The sequence below is a fragment of the Phyllobates terribilis genome, unplaced genomic scaffold (genome assembly GCF_046119375.1).
Source record: "Phyllobates terribilis strain yellow unplaced genomic scaffold, ASM4611937v1 Scaffold_8__6_contigs__length_399053987, whole genome shotgun sequence".
NCBI classification, from domain to species: Eukaryota; Metazoa; Chordata; class Amphibia; order Anura; family Dendrobatidae; genus Phyllobates; species Phyllobates terribilis.
Window position 1 is genome coordinate 367,812,874 of NW_027362768.1, and position 17,764 is coordinate 367,830,637.

The 17,764-nt window shown below is 44.7% G+C and overlaps 1 protein-coding gene across 3 annotated transcripts in view; it reads right to left on the reverse strand.

The window, feature by feature from the left end:
• Positions 1–17,764, reverse strand: part of CELSR3 (cadherin EGF LAG seven-pass G-type receptor 3) — a 137,519-nt gene that overhangs the window by 39,238 nt on the left and 80,517 nt on the right. For all 3 annotated transcript variants that reach the window (XM_073644901.1, XM_073644900.1, XM_073644902.1), the window contains exons 3-4: positions 14,961–15,183; positions 2,354–2,469 (exon numbers count right to left, since the gene is read on the reverse strand). In XM_073644901.1, coding sequence (XP_073501002.1) covers positions 2,354–2,469; positions 14,961–15,183 — 339 coding nt within the window. The remainder of the gene's footprint in view (positions 1–2,353; positions 2,470–14,960; positions 15,184–17,764) is intronic.

Here is a 17,764-nt window from a genome sequence, read left to right on the forward strand (position 1 = left end):
TGCACCAGCAGAATAGTGAGTGCAGCTCTGGAGTATAATACAGGAGGTAACTCAGGATCAGTACAGGATCAGTAATGTAATGTATGTACACAGTGACTGCACCAGCAGAATAGTGAGTGCAGCTCTGGACTAAAATACAGGATGTAACTCAGGATCAGTAATGTAATGTCTGTACACAGTGACTGCACCAGCAGAATAGTGAGTGCAGCTCTGGAGTATAATACAGGATGTAACTCAGGATCAGTAATGTAATGTATGTACACAGTGACTGCACCAGCAGAATAGTGAGTGCAGCTCTGGAGTATAATACAGGATGTAACTCAGGATCAGTAATGTAATGTATGTACGCAGTGACTGCACCAGCAGAATAGTGAGTGCAGCTCTGGAGTATAATACAGGATGTAACTCAGGATCAGTAATGTAATGTATGTACACAGTGACTGCACCAGCAGAATAGTGAGTGCAGCTCTGGAGTATAATACAGGATGTAACTCAGGATCAGTAATGTAATGTATGTACGCAGTGACTGCACAAGCAGAATAGTGAGTGCAGCTCTGGAGTATAATACAGGATGTAACTCAGGATCAGTAATGTAATGTATGTACACAGTGACTGCACCAGTAGAATAGTGAGTGCAGCTCTGGAGTATAATACAGGATGTAACTCAGGATCAGTAATGTAATGTATGTACACAGTGACTGCACCAGCAGAATATTGAGTGCAGCTCTGGAGTATAATACAGGATGTAACTCAGAATCAGTAATGTAATGTGTGTACACAGCGACTGTCCCAGCAGAATAGTGAGTGCAGCTCTGGAGTATAATACAGGATGTAACTCAGGATCAGTAATGTAATCTATGTACTCAGTGACTGCACCAGCAGAATAGTGAGTGCTGCTCTGGAGTAGGAGTATAATACAGGATGTAACTCAGGATCAGTAATGTAATGTATGTACACAGTGACTGCACTAGCTGAATAGTGAGTGCAGCTCTGGAGTATAATACAGGATGTAACTCAGGATCAGTAATGTAATGTATGTACACAGTGACTGCACCAGCAGAATAGTGAGTGCAGCTCTGGAGTATAATACAGGATGAAACTCAGGATCAGTACAGTATCAGTACAGGATCAGTAATGTAATGTATGTACACTGACTGCACCAGCAGAATAGTGAGTGCAGCTCTGGAGTAAAATACAGGATGTAACTCAAGATCAGTAATGTAATGTATGTACACAGTGACTGCACCAGCAGAATAGTGAGTGCAGCTCTGGAGTATAATACAGGAGGTAACTCAGGATCAGTACAGGATCAGTAATGTAATGTATGTACACAGTGACTGCACCAGCAGAATAGTGAGTGCAGCTCTGGACTAAAATACAGGATGTAACTCAGGATCAGTAATGTAATGTCTGTACACAGTGACTGCACCAGCAGAATAGTGAGTGCAGCTCTGGAGTATAATACAGGATGTAACTCAGGATCAGTAATGTAATGTATGTACGCAGTGACTGCACCAGCAGAATAGTGAGTGCAGCTCTGGAGTATAATACAGGATGTAACTCAGGATCAGTAATGTAATGTATGTACACAGTGACTGCACCAGCAGAATAGTGAGTGCAGCTCTGGAGTATAATACAGGATGTAACTCAGGATCAGTAATGTAATGTATGTACGCAGTGACTGCACAAGCAGAATAGTGAGTGCAGCTCTGGAATATAATACAGGATGTAACTCAGGATCAGTAATGTAATGTATGTACACAGTGACTGCACCAGTAGAATAGTGAGTGCAGCTCTGGAGTATAATACAGGATGTAACTCAGGATCAGTAATGTAATGTATGTACACAGTGACTGCACCAGCAGAATATTGAGTGCAGCTCTGGAGTATAATACAGGATGTAACTCAGGATCAGTAATGTAATGTATGTACACAGCGACTGTCCCAGCAGAATAGTGAGTGCAGCTCTGGAGTATAATACAGGATGTAACTCAGGATCAGTAATGTAATGTATGTACACAGCGACTGCACCAGCAGAATATTGAGTGCAGCTCTGGAGTATAATACAGGATGTAACTCAGGATCAGTAATGTAATGTATGTACACAGCGACTGTCCCAGCAGAATAGTGAGTGCAGCTCTGGAGTATAATACAGGATGTAACTCAGGATCAGTAATGTAATGTATGTACGCAGTGACCACACCAGCAGAATAGTGAGTGCAGCTTTGGAGTATAATACAGGATGTAACTCAGGATCAGAATAAGATAAGTAATATATGGATACACAAAGTGAGATAAACAATTTATCAATCTATTATTCCACTTTGCACAAAATGTAACATGAAGCACAGACCTGTGGAGTATTTCAGCTGTACTTGTCCGTCGTTAATTTCTACTGCAATGAAGTCATGCTTCTCGTTGAGTCGTCCATTGTAAAACAAGAGGCCATTCTTCTCTTTAGTGGCAAATCTGAATAGAAATAGAAACAAAATCAGTTTTATACATCTATTATTATTATCAGATATTTATATTACTGTGTTTTATCAGTTACTATTATAGCACATTGCTGTAAGGAAAGTCTGTACATTATCATGGGTTTCAGCCAACGGAGTGTACAGGTTAGGCGAGGTCTGTGATGCCCTTAGATGTCCGGGGCTGCACGCGCGCTACACTGAACGGACCAGCGTGTGTCTACCCTTCGCCGACAGGTGCGGGTAACCCGCTGAACCCCGTTCGTGATGGGGATCGGGGATTGCAATTCTTCCCCGTGAACGAGGAATTCCCAGTAAGTGCGGGTCATAAGCTCGCGTTGATTAAGTCCCTGCCCTTTGTACACACCGCCCGTCGCTACTACCGATTGGATGGTTTAGTGAGGTCCTTGGATCGGCCCCGCCGGGGTCCGCCAAGACCCTGGCGGAGAGCCGAGAAGACGATCGAACTTGACTATCTAGAGGAAGTAAAAGTCGTACCCTGCACGATCAGCTGTCATCAATGGACCGCATCCCCTTCTGGATGCGGTACATTGATGACATACTGTTCGTTTGGCAGGGAACTGAGGAACAATTACAATTTTTCATGCAGTCTCTCAACCTAAACGATCTCAATATTTTTATTACATTTCAATGCGATAAAAACAAAATTACGTTCTTGGATGTTACCATTCAAAAAGATGAGCGTGAATTCCTGCAGACTAGTATCTTCAGGAAAACTACGGCCACCAACTGCCTACTACATGCCTCTTCAGCACACCCAAGGTACATGATTCGTTCAGTGCCTATTGGTCAGTTTCTCAGATTACGTCGAATTTGTTCCGACGATCGGGAATTTATCAAGCAAGCTAATGATCTCAAGATACGATTTTTAGAGAGAGGCTATAGTAGACGCTCTGTTAAAAAGGCGTTCAACCGGGCACTACGGTCTAAACGACATGATTTACTTTACAAAAATACAGCTAAGGTTAATCAGAAGAATCATGTGAGATTCATCACACAATATCACTCCCAATTTGCCCGTATGCGTTCCTGCCTTGCCAAGGCTTGGCCCATTTTACAAACGGATCCTATTATTTCTAAGTTTATACCCTCTGCTCCCAACATTACCATTAGGAGGTCTAGAAATCTTCGAGACCTTTTGGTCCATAGCCACTATCAACCCACTCGGGGAAAGGTTTTTATTGACGGGTCTGGTCCTGCGCCTGGATGCAGGCCGTGTGGCCGCTGCATTGCTTGCCCCAATATTGAACATGCTACCCAATTCTTTAATTCATCTCATACAAGGACATATGACATACGCAAGTCGATCAATTGTATGTCAAGATACGTGATCTACTTTGCCACCTGTCCTTGTGGTCTTATATATGTGGGACTCACCTCCCGCCAACTTAAAATTCGAGTTCGTGAGCATGTTCTGGGCATTCAGTCTGCGGCAGGTCACGCGGATGCTTCCACGCTCAGGACCATTCCCCGTCACTTCAAACTTCATCACAATTGTGATAGTTCTGGGTTGAGAGTTCGGGGTATAGACTTTCTTCCTTCCACCATCCGTGGTGGTAAAATGAGCCAACGGCTGGCCCAATTGGAGGCCCGCTGGATATGGCAATTAGATACTGTACATCCCAAGGGCTTGAACGAGTCCCTTAGCTTTGTTCCCATTTTTTGATTGCCTCCTGGTTGTGTCCATCCTCTCATAACCTCACCTGTGTCGCCATTTATGTGCTATGTGTTACTAATTTGTTCCACATTTTTATTGAATTTTTAGATATTTTTATTCCATCTATTTACGTGGTCAACACACTGTGGTCTCCATTCTAGCCTCCTTATTTGGTGCAAAACTCCACACCTGCTGCTCCTCAATTCATGTTTCCTAGGCGGATCCATCCTCTGGTCAACTATGTTATTTGTCATATAATTTTTTTGTATTTTTGTACATTATGGACATGCTGATTTCATTATTCTATTTAATGTATGGCTGTTATGCAAATTTATCTTTGATAATACTGTTGGCCATTTTGCTCCAATCATGACAATTTTGTCTGGATAATGGTATTTACATTGTTCCTTGATATAATAATTATATACTACTGTCATATCTGATTGTTAAATATAAATGAAGTTTCTTTGCCATGCTCATTTGGTAGGTGCGAACCTGATACTATGTACATTTCTGCTTCCTTTGCTCTTGGCTCACTGCCTTGTTTCTCACTCCACTTGTGTGTCTGCTGGCTTGGTTCCATATGCTACCTATTATGGGCAGGCCTCGCCATCACACACACTTATCTGGGTTGCCTAGTGACCGTGAACGCTTCCGTGTCATGCCGGCGGCGCGCGCCGCGGCTCTCTGCATCTCTATGTGAGGACCTGCTGACCAGTCAGCTGACTGTCACGTGGGTGTCACATGATGCGGACGCCGCGGCTCGCCCCGCCCACTATGACGCGAAAAGCGTCATTAAGGTCCTTGGGCACAAGTATACATGTTCCTAGCAGCTGTGCACCATTTGCTAATCAGTGGACTGGCTATTTAAGAGGCCCCAGTGCTCTTTACCTCCATGCCCCCTGACGAAGGCCTGCCGAAACGCGCGTAGGGGTGACACCATTAGGCCCCCCTTCCCTTTCTTTCCCTCATTTGATGCACCACCGGTATTTGCAATTTGGGTAACTATTGGCTATTTATCTTGATATTTTGTCTTCCACTTTTTATATGCCCTACTTACCCCTTTCTTGCATACTTTCTGATATTTGGGAATTGTCCCTTATTGGTGTTATTACCGATGTATGCCTTTGTGGTGCTATTAATATACACCCCTTATTGTCGTCTATATTGGGTTATTGTGGGGGCTTTTTGGTGTCCTTGGTTTTTTAACTACATATGTGGCACTCTGTGCCTTTAAGCTCTTTAATGTATTACTTTTTGACTTGTGTATCTAATAAAATTATATTTGTTCTATGCTTATTTGGGGCTTTGTTGTCGCTTTTCTTTTTTTCTCATTTTTTCAGGTTAGGCGAGGAGCACACTGTGTCTGTGCACCTTGTGGATGGTATACGTCGGAAGCTTTAGGCGCCAGATGTGACCATTCACCACAGAGGCTGAAGATGTGTTCCTTCGGCCTCCGTCTGTCTGGTATGTGCCTGCCTGCCGTTTGTTTAATTGTATAGGAAAGCACAGCAGATTGCACCTTCCTATACAGAGGGCTACTGCAAAGAAACTTATACCAGGCAATGTACATTTTGTTACACACCTCTCCAGGGTCAGGGTTCTGCACCCTTCGCCTTTGCTACCTGGCTGCGATCTCCAGGACCTCTGCTACCTTTTTCCCACATACCTCAACTGCCTGCTGCACCGATGTCCGTGTGCCCACCTGGACCTTGGGACTTGAGGATCCACCTCTCCTAGTGACCCTAACACATTTCTTTACAGCGGGTCCTTATGGTGTACGGATGTCTCAGTAAAAATCCTGAGTGTCCACATCTTCGCACGCATACCTCACCTCCTGAGCACATGAACCCCACAGCTGGCACAGAACCAGTTTTGACAGAGCCTAAATGATACCATGCAAGAGTGCAGCTCTGAAGTATAATACAGGATGTAACTCAGGATCAGTACAGGATCTGTAATGTAATGTATGTACACAGTGACTGCACCAGCAGAATAGTGAGTGCAGCTCTGGAGTATAATACAGGATGTAACTCAGGATCAGTACAGGATCAGTAATGTAATGTATGTACACAGTGACTGCACCAGCAGAATCATGAGTGCAGCTCTGGAGTATAATACAGGATGTAAATCAGGATCAGTAATGTAATGTATGTACACAGTGACTGCACCAGCAGAATAGTGAGTGCAGCTCTGGAGTATAATACAGGATGTAACTCAGGATCAGTACAGGATAAGTAATGTAATGTATGTACACAGTGACTGCACCAGCAGAATAATGAGTGCAGCTCTGGAGTATAATACAGGGATGTAACTCAGGATCAGTACAGGATCAGTAATGTAATGTATGTACACAGTGACTGCACCAGCAGAATCATGAGTGCAGCTCTGGAGTATAATACAGGATGTAACTCAGGATCAGTACAGGATCTGTAATGTAATGTATGTACACAGTGACTGCACCAGCAGAATAGTGAGTGCAGCTCTGGAGTATAATACAGGATGTAACTCAGGATCAGTACAGGATCAGTAATGTAATGTATGTACACAGTGACTGCACCAGCAGAATCATGAGTGCAGCTCTGGAGTATAATACAGGATGTAACTCAGGATCAGTAATGTAATGTATGTACACAGTGACTGCACCAGCAGAATAGTGAGTGCAGCTCTGGAGTATAATACAGGATGTAACTCAGGATCAGTACAGGATAAGTAATGTAATGTATGTACACAGTGACTGCACCAGCAGAATAATGAGTGCAGCTCTGGAGTATAATACAGGGATGTAACTCAGGATCAGTACAGGATCAGTAATGTAATGTATGTACACAGTGACTGCACCAGCAGAATCATGAGTGCAGCTCTGGAGTATAATACAGGATGTAACTCAGGATCAGTAATGTAATGTATGGACACAGTGACTGCACCAGCAGAATAGTGAGTGCAGCTCTGGAGTATAATACAGGATGTAACTCAGGATCAGTACAGGATAAGTAATGTAATGTATGTACACAGTGACTGCACCAGCAGAATAATGAGTGCAGCTCTGGAGTATAATACAGGGATGTAACTCAGGATCAGTACAGGATCAGTAATGTAATGTATGTACACAGTGACTTCACCAGCAGAATCATGAGTGCAGCTCTGGAGTATAATACAGGATCAGTCAACAATAAGCAATGTATTTTATTTTTTTCTCCAAGGAATAAGTCATTTAATTCTATTTTTTTTATTCAATAACTAACCATTTTAATTCGTGCTCTGCAGGATGTTAGTAAGATTTCGATCTATGATAATTGAGCCCCCGCCAGCACTGCGATGTTATGTTGGTAAACCTATTTATGAAGTCTGATACATTATGGATTGTGCACTTCACAATATTCTCCGATACTATAAAGATTTCAGTACAATTTTCACCACAGGTAAAATCAGAGGAGATGGAAAGGTATTAAGGCGGAGGATGTCCAAATCCGTCTTTGTAGATTGCGCTCTGGTGGGGAGACGAGCTGTGACCTTTACTTGAAATGTTCCTCTATGGGGATTAAGCAGTTAGACATTGACAAGAAATTAATGTTTTTCCTTTAGCCTGAAATGTTCCCTTCTTCCGAGCCACTCAGTCCTTATTATCGCACCGAGCAGGATCCTTTCCCGTGGTCGTGTGGAGGGTTTAATGGCCTTTGCTTAAGAGGGTCAAGTGGTTCAAGAGCGTCATTAACAGATATAAATATCTATGAGGAGAAATGACAATGAAGAATACGACCTTGAATATCACAAGGAGCCTGATGATACCGTATACCTGCCAAACACATGATCAGTGCCGGCCGTGGCAGCTCTCGTGGTCAGATCCACAAGCTGGCATCAGGGAAGACCTAATGGTTATAGGTTGGCAGAAAAATTACATTCTATCATGGCACGAAAATGAGGCCTCAGTGTTGTTGATTGGATTGATCCATGTTAATGGGGGAGAATGGAGCAGCTGTCATGGAGCAGCTGTCATAAGTCCCATTTCTGTGATTACCAGAAGGACTGAAGGAAGCATCATGATATCCCCTTCCCCGGGCAAGGGAGACATGCAGTGTAATTCATCCCAATCGTGGGGCTGGTATGAGAGGGGTAAAGGACTATAAAAGAACGTCTCTCATCTGAAGGATTTTGCACTTTAGTGCACTACATAGACAGCTCATTAATTCCAATGGACAACATGTAATGTTTCAACTCCACAGTGATGGCGCTGCGGGAGTCCTTTGGATAAAAGGCTGATCACTAGTAAGCAACGTTTTTGGAGGGGTATTCCCATCTATGATGATCAGTAAGTGTCTGACCTCTAGGAGATCCCTCTTCTGATCAGCGGGTGTCTGACCTCTAGGAGATCCGTCTTCTGATCAGTGGGTGTCTGACCTCTAGGAGATCCCTCTTCTTATCAGCGGGGGTCTGACCTCTAGGAGTTCCCTCTTCTGATCAGTGGGGGTCTGACCTCTAGGAGATCCCTCTTCTGATCAGCGGGTGTCTGACCTCTAGGAGATCCCTCTTCTGATCAGTGGGGGTCTGACCTCTAGGAGATCCCTCTTCTGATCAGTGGGGATCTGACCTCTAGGAGATCCCTCTTCTGATCAGCGGGTGTCTGACCTCTAGGAGATCCCTCTTCTGATCAGCGGGTGTCTGACCTCTAGGAGTTCCCTCTTCTGATCAGTGGCGATCTCACCTCTAGGACATCCCTCTTCTGATCAGTGGGGGTCTGACCTCTAGGACATCCCTCTCCTGACCAGTGGGGATCTCACCTCTACGACATCCCTCTTCTGATCAGTGGCGATCTCACCTCTAGGACATCACTCTTCTGATCAGTGGGGATCTCACCTCTAGGACATCCCTCTTCTGATCAGTGGGGGTCTGACCTCTAGGACATCCCTCTCCTGACCAGTGGGGATCTCACCTCTACGACATCCCTCTTCTGATCAGTGGCGATCTCACCTCTAGGACATCACTCTTCTGATCAGTGGGGATCTCACCTCTAGGACATCCCTCTTCTGATCAGTGGGGGTCTGACCTCTAGGACATCCCTCTCCTGACCAGTGGGGATCTCACCTCTAGGACATCCCTCTTCTGACCAGTGGGGGTCTAACCTCTAGGACATCCCTCTTCTGATCAGTGGGGGTCTGACCTCTAGGACATCCCTCTTCTGACCAGTGGGGGTCTAACCTCTAGGACATCCCTCTTCTGATCAGTGGGGGTCTGACCTCTAGGACATCCCTCTTCTGACCAGTGGGGGTCTGACCTCTAGGACATCCCTCTTCTGACCAGTGGGGATCTCACCTCTAGGACATCCCTCTTCTGATCAGTGGGGGTCTGACCTCTAGGACATCTCTCTTCTGACCAGTGGGGGTCTGACCTAGGACATCCCTCTTCTGACCAGTGGGGATCTCACCTCTAGGACATCCCTCTTCTGACAAGTGGGGGTCTGACCTCTAGAACATCCCTCTTCTGACCAGTGGGGGTCTGACCTCTAGGACATCCCTCTTCTGACCAGTGGGGGCATGACCTCTAGGACATCTCTTTTCTGACCAGTTGGGATCTCACCTCTAGGACATCCCTCTTCTGACCAGTGGGGGTCTGACCTCTAGGACATCCCTCTTCTGATCAGCGGGTGTCTGACCTCTAGGAGATCCCTCTTCTGATCAGTGGGGATCTCACCTCTAGGACATCCCTCTTCTGATCAGTGGGGATCTCACCTCTAGGACATCCATCTTCTGATCAGTGGGGGTCTGACCTCTAGGACATCCCTCTCCTGACCAGTGGGGATCTCACCTCTAGGACATCCCTCTTCTGACCAGTGGGGATCTCACCTCTAGGACATCCCTCTTCTGATCAGTGGGGTCTGACCTCTAGGACATCCCTCTTCTGACCAGTGGGGGTCTAACCTCTAGGACATCCCTCTTCTGATCAGTGGGGGTCTGACCTCTAGGACATCCCTCTTCTGATCAGTGAGGGTCTGACCTCTAGGACATCCCTCTTCTGACCAGTGGGGATCTCACCTCTAGGACATCCCTCTTCTGACCAGTGGGGATCTCACCTCTAGGACATCCCTCTTATGATCAGTGGGGGCATGAGCTCTAGGACATCCCTCTTCTGACCAGTGGGGGTCTGACCTCTAGGACATCCCTCTTCTGACCAGTGGGGGTCTGACCTCTAGGACATCCCTCTTCTGACCAGTGGGGATCTCACCTCTAGGACATCCCTCTTCTGACCAGTGGGGATCTCACCTCTAGGACATCCCTCTTATGATCAGTGGGGGCATGACCTCTAGGACATCTCTTTTCTGACCAGTGGGGATCTCTGTGCACAACAGCACCCCCAGCTGCCCAACTGTGAAACTGCAGCCGGCTTCATTCAATAAAGTGGTGCAGCACTAACTCTGCTCTGTGGCCTCGTCATTCTAAGGATCGGTTGGGGTCTCAAGGGTCGGAGCCCACCAGTCACAATTCATCACTTTATAAGACTTGACTTACTTTTTGAATACTTCGGGGCCCTAGAGAAGATGGGGCCCAGCCTTGGTCAGTCCCTTTCCGCTTTGCTGCTGTTTGAGTAGAGTGGTCATTGTTTTATTGCACGGATCTGCTGTAATTTTTCCCGTTGCGTTTTACCACCCTCAGGACGCCCCCGGGAGAGATGTTATTAAACGCGACCTCTTTAGGGCAGGAGATTAAATTTGCAGACTGAAAAGCTCATATAAAATATCCTCCTAGATAATCAAATCTAATAAAATGTGACAAAAGTAATAAAAGACAGAACAGACTAATTACCGCGTCTATGGAGTGGAGCAGCTGGAATATCCAGCATTTACATGCCATATAAAGCAATCAGAGGCTCCTCTGCCGAACTCAGGGGGCACTGCCAGTCTGCGGTGCAGAGGGAGTGCGAAATCTAGTGCCATGCTGAAAAACTCTTAGGCTACGTTCACACATGTTGGGTTTTTCAGCGTTTTTAGCTGCAGATTTTTATGCAAATTTTCAGCTGCGTTTTGCAGTACCAGCAAAGTCTATGAGAAATCAGGATTCTCTGTTCACACCATGTTTTTTTTTTTTGTTGAGTATTTTGTGCCTTGGTTGGGTTTTTGGAAAATAGAGCATGTCACTTCTTTCAGCGTTTTTTCACCCATAGGAAGTAATGGGTGGTGAAAAAAAAACACATCAAAAACGCTCCAAATTTGCATTAGGGTTTTTTCAGCATTTTTCATGGCAAAATAGAATGAAGTCCTCTCTTTTTTAACACAACACTAAGTACATGCATAAATAGAGACAGAAGGACAGTGAAAAAAACGCATCAAAGAGCGCAGCAAAACCTGTGTTTTTGACGCAGCTGACTTCCTGCCAGAGATTAGGTTTTGCTGCAGATTTATGATGTTGAAAAACCCAACATGTGTGAACATAGCCTTATTCTCCTGTAAACTTCTCTTGGGAGAAATATGTGGAAAAAGTGAGATTGTAGTAGTCAAGGCGAAATCTGGTATATTTTTTGTGCGACGGCACCAATTTGACAACAAAGCCCTAAAAGCCTTACAATAGTCCCCAAATATCTCCAAAAATTACCAGTGGCAGAGGTCCCTTACATCCTGACATCCAGTCTATGCCCTTTTCTCCTGAATAGAATAAACCGCAATACCAAATATGGCCATTGTTTCGGTGACCGAAGTAAAATTGCTCTTTTGCCAGACCACCCCTGAGGCCCCTGAGGTCAGACCCTCACCAATCATACATTGAAGCAGTGGCATTATCAGGGCACTAAATTTATTATGGGCAATGTACGTATCATTATAAGGGCGGTCTAGAAGGAACTGTTAAGGAGGCACAGGGCTGTAAGGTGGGCGCTCACATTTTGGCACAGTGGCTATCATTATCATAGCCTTTGATCAAAACTATTATGGGGGCTCTGTGGTTGCTATTATGCAGAAACAAGTTTGGCTCTGCCTAAAGGGCATCCTGGATGTGGGTGTCACCATAGGAAATAATAATGTGTGCCTATGTCAAGGAGGCACTGTGGCCATAATTATGAAGGCACTTCAGATAAAACAATTATGGGGGCAATGTGCCAATCATTTCTGCAGCACCCTGGCTGAATCTGCCAAGGGGGCAATGTAGTAGTAATAGCAGCACACACTAGTTGGAACTGTAATCAGAGGAACAAAGCTGTCAATATGGGGGCACTGTAGATAGTTTTCATACTAAATTTCAGTTGCCATCATTATGGGGGTACAGTGGCCAATCCTCATACTGAAGCACTATAGCAGTCATTATGGGGGTACTGTGGCCGATCCTCATACTGAAGCACTATAGCCGACATTATGGGGGTACAGTGGCCGATCCTCATACTGAAGCACTATAGCCATCATTATGGGGGGTACTGTGGCCGATCCTTGTACTGAAGTGCTATAGCTGTAATTATGAGGGTACTGTGGCTAGTCCTTATACTGAAGAACTATAGCCGTCATTACAGGGGTACTGTGGCTTGTCCTCATACTAAAGCACTATAGGCATCATTACGGGGGTACTGTGGCTTGTCCTCATACTGAAGCACTATAGCCGACATTATGGGGGTACTGTGGATCCTAATACTGAAGCACTATAGCCGACATTATGGGGGTACAGTGGCCAATCCTCATACTGAAGCACTATAGCCGTCATTATAGGGGTACTGTGGCCGATCCTTGTACTGAAGTGCTGTAGCTGTAATTATGAGGGTACTGTGGCTAGTCCTCATACTGAAGAACTATAGCCGTCATTACAGGGGTACTGTGGTTTGTCCTCATACTGAAGCTCTATAGCCGTCATTACGGGGGTACTGTGGCTTGTCCTCATACTGAAGCACTATAGCTGACATTATGGGGGTATGGTGGCTGATCCTCATACTCAAGCACTACAGCCATCGTTATGGGGGTTCTGTAGTCGATCCTCATAATGAAGCACTATAGCCGTCATTATGGGGGTACTGTGGTCAATCCTCATAATGAAGCACTATAGCCGTCATTATGGGGGTACTGTGGCTGGCCCTCATACTGAAGTGCTGTAGCTGTAATTATCGGGGTACTCTGACTGTCATTATGGGACATTGTGATTGGTACTGTGGTGGGGGCACTATGTTAGCGTTGTAAAGATAATAGACCTAGAACTGCTATTTCCTATTTCCTCACGCTGGAGATAAGCCTGGAGTTTACTATTGAATATATGGTAAGACTTTATAATTTCCTAAGATAGATATTATGTAAGACATCTCGTCAGATCGTCGGCTCTGGAGAGATCCGGGCTGAGCGCTGATCAATATCCTGACTAATAAATGAATCACTGTAACAACATCAAGAGGGATCAATCCTCAGTGTAAAAGCCGCTGACTGATCACCACAATCAAAATGATTCACTAACAATAACCGGCAGGACGAGAATATGAATATATTAGCAGGACAGAGTTAAATAAAAAGATGTTAATCCACTAAACTACTACACCCATCATCCTCAGAATGCAAATAATTAAATGTAACACTGCTGGAGAACTACCAGGTGACAGGATAGACAGATAGATAAAAGATAGATAAATAGATAGATAGATAATAGATAGATGGCACGCATGTAAACGATGACCATCTCTGAACAGCACTGTGGGATATAGATCGGACCCCTCTGACTCAAGGTCACGGATGAGGTCATCCTCCGAGCATATAACAGCGCAATGATCTGATTGGTGGGAGGAGGGCACCTAATGACATCATCATCATCAATCAATTCTAATCTCATGAGTAAGTGCTGGGCTGTGATGGAAAGCAGCAGGAACATCTGGAATGGAGCAGAAGCTAAGTGGGGAATGAGGGGAGAGGGGACAGAGCAAATATAAGGAGGAGAATGAGGGTAATAACCTGTGGCCTCCTGTCTAAAAAAAAATACAATCTCTATCTTACTATCTCGGAATATAGATAGATAAATAGATAGAATTGCAAAAAAAAAATATTCATCCCGCCTACTTCCATTGCAACTGTTTATTAGAAACATTTACAAACTTTATGCTGTTTGCAATAAAATAATGAAACAAGAACAATGTAAATAGCTGAAGCACAACTAATAGAATAAGCGATTTCTCCAAATCCAGCACAAAATACCACTGGCACTTGCAGACTCAGAATTATTCACCCTCTTTATGACAAGTGTCTTTAGTACTTAGTAGAGCCCTGCTGGCTGTTATAACATGCTGGAAACATGATGCATAGCCAGACATCAGCTTCGGGCAGTGTTCGTGAGGAATCATAGTATTTAGTAAAAACCACTTATTATATTAGTTGTGTTGAGATATTTAAATTGTTTTTGTTTTGTTGGTTTATTGCAAACAGAGAGTTAGTAGATGTGATAGCTGGAAACCTTTTTGCTAAGCTCTAGAAGAATGAAAGATAAAAAGATAGATATATGGATAGATAGATACAAACCAAAGAATACAGATGCACTAAGATGTCTTCAAACATTGAACACATGACACTTAAACTGCATTACTGCTATATAGAATATACTTATAAAAAGAAGGAACTTAGCACATAAATTGGCCAATTCATGAGAGCCCACCGGCCATGACAAGGCGACCTCTCTCTCTGAGACAGTGGCTGTTGCATTTTTTGATCTGTATATAGTACAATCGCAGCAGCTTGCACCTGTTCACCTTTGCTTCACTCTGTCAGTCTTAGTTTTTGTAGGTAGACGGATATTAGCTGTTCATTTTACTCTCACTGGACCATAGATATGGGGACCACAGGCAGACACAGACTACGGACGGACGGCACTTACGACAGTGAGAGGCTCATGTGGAATCTCTGCCGCAATCCTCGGAACATGACAAACGATTTAGGAGGGAAGGAACGTGTTGACAGTTCGCAGTATGGCTTCTCAAAGCCTCCAGATGGACACTGGCAAGTGAAGCCTCCTTCTGCCAAGTTAGTGCATGTGCCCCCATTACTGCAGACTCCGGGCACGCAGCGTCCTGAGCTGCTGTCCACCTCACAGTTGTCACCTGTAAGAAAAGAGAATGGGAGAAGGTTTATAACCGGTCCTTACTGCTGCACTTCACGGATCTTTCAAAGAGGTGAATCTGCTATTATTTGGGGACCGTTTGTACCCTCAGGGACGTCAGACGCATGCACACCACGCTGCGTACAAGAATCACCTCTAATTTCCGGGGAGCTGTCCCCCCCACAGTATCTGAGACCATCACCTCGTGGCGCAGGTTTTGCTATTACTTATCCCTTTTATTTTAATAACTGTTTTATGCATATATGTAAATTGTCTCTTTTATAATATCTTGTATATCTTTTGTAAACACTGCCCCCCTTTTGGGAGTAAATCATTATTATTTACCAGCTTCGTTCTTCTTGTCCTATGTCGAGCAAACACGTTCCTCACCCGCTAATTCACGTTACCTAACGGGTACCCGATCCACCTGTTAAGCGATCGGTGGTGGCAGTATACCAGTATTTATGTGATATTGTGGTTTGAGGGTGGCAGGTCGGAGGTATATATACGTTCCTGGAAGGAACTGGTGGTATATATACGTCCTGTCACATCACGTGCCGCAATAGTCGACATAAACTAGAGCAGCTGCACCCGTGCTTATCCTCGGTCAATACCGTGTGTGACCAGCAGGATAAGGGGGCGCCAGAGAGCTGCAAAGCCTGACCCAAAATTGGGTGTTGTTTTCTGACAATATATACCCTTTGGTATATATTTTTCTGACAATATATACCCTTTGGTATATATTTTTCACTCCTTGTGTGATCTATCCTGAAAACTGCCTTGTATCTCCATGCAATGCTCTGCAGCCTATCAATCACTGGTATATATTTTTCACTCCTTGTGTGATCTATCCTGAAAGCTGCCTTGTATCTCCATGCAATGCTCTGCAGCCTATCAATCACTGGTATATATTTTTCACTCCTTGTGTGATCTATCCTGAAAACTGCCTTGTATCTCCATGCAATGCTCTGCAGCCTATCAATCACTGGTATATATTTTTCACTCCTCTACGTTTTTTAATCCATGATACTTTAAGGTCATCACACTTACTTTAAGAGTTTATGATCCATGTTGAGTTTGCCAGTCTGTTGTTTGTTTGTTTTGTGTTTTTTTTTTTTTTCCCTGCACTTTATGGTCTCCTGTTGTCTTTTAAGTTAGTGATTGATTGCTAACGAGTTAAATCTGTGTAGATCTAAGCAGATATGTCCCTATATATTGAGACATAGTCAAGGGGCAGCATTTATGCGGGGGCATTTATGCATACTTTATCGAAGTGCCCTGGCAGTTAGAAAATGGCAGTTGGGCAGGAGACAGGTAAGACATGCAAGACAAACAAACAAACTTGCTTCCAGGTCATGTTTTTGGCAAACAGTATTCACCATTTGTATTTGTGCCATTTATATTCTGGCTGCTACAATCATCCACATTCACCGTTCTCCCACAAATTCGGCACACTTCACCCATATTAACCCCTCTCTCCTCTCTTCTCCTATGTACAGCTGTCATGCTCTCTTCACAATGTTATACCACGCAGATCCATTCATTCCCACCATACAACACAGGAAACGCTCTCACAAATCACTCAATCATCTGCTTACTCTCTGTATCTTCCTTCTATTAGTCGCAGGTGATATTTCTCCCAACCCAGGACCCTCCAGTAATAATAACACTAACTCTTTCCCTGTTACATTCAGAAACCCTGCTAATCTCATTAATATTCCCTGCATATCTTCTGTCTCATTCAACTGTGCCCTTTGGAATGCGCGCTCAGCTTGTAATAAACTCTCTTACATTCATGACTTTTTCCTCTCTAATTCCCTCAACCTTCTGGCTCTCACTGAAACCTGGATCCAGCAGTCGGACACCACCACCGCCGCTGCAGCTCTCTCCTATGGTGGCCTACATTTCTCTCATACCCCGCGACCTGACAACAGGTCAGGGGGAGGTGTTGGTCTGCTTCTTTCAACAAAATGTACTTTTCAGGTTATCCCCCCTGTACCCTCCCTTATCTTCCCGTCTTTTGAGGCCCACACAGTCAGACTCTACCGGCCTTTCTCCCTGCGAGTGGCGGTTGTCTATCGCCCTCCAGGTCCCCCCCCCATCAATTCCTGGATCACTTTGCTGCCTGGCTTCCAAATTTTCTATCCTGCGACATCCCCACGATAATCATGGGAGACTTTAACATCCCAATTGGTGATCCTCTTTCCCCATCTGCCGCTCACCTTTTATCACTAACCTCCTCCTTCGGCCTTTCACAGCTTGCTAATTCTCCTACACATGAGGACGGGAACACATTGGACCTGATCTTCTCCCGGCTTTGCTCAGTACATGACTTTACTAACTCTCCCCTTCCACTCTCTGACCATAATCTTCTTTCATTCTCTGTCAAGAACTGTGACTCTACTCAAGACACCCCCACTTTCCACACTTCTAGAAATATACGCGCCATTAACACCCAGAAATTTATAAAAAGGTTGCAATCATCATTGGCCCCAATCTCCTCCCTCTCATGTCCCGACTCTGCATTGAAGCATTATAACGAAATAATGCTATGCGCCCTGGATGAAGCCGCACCTCCTACA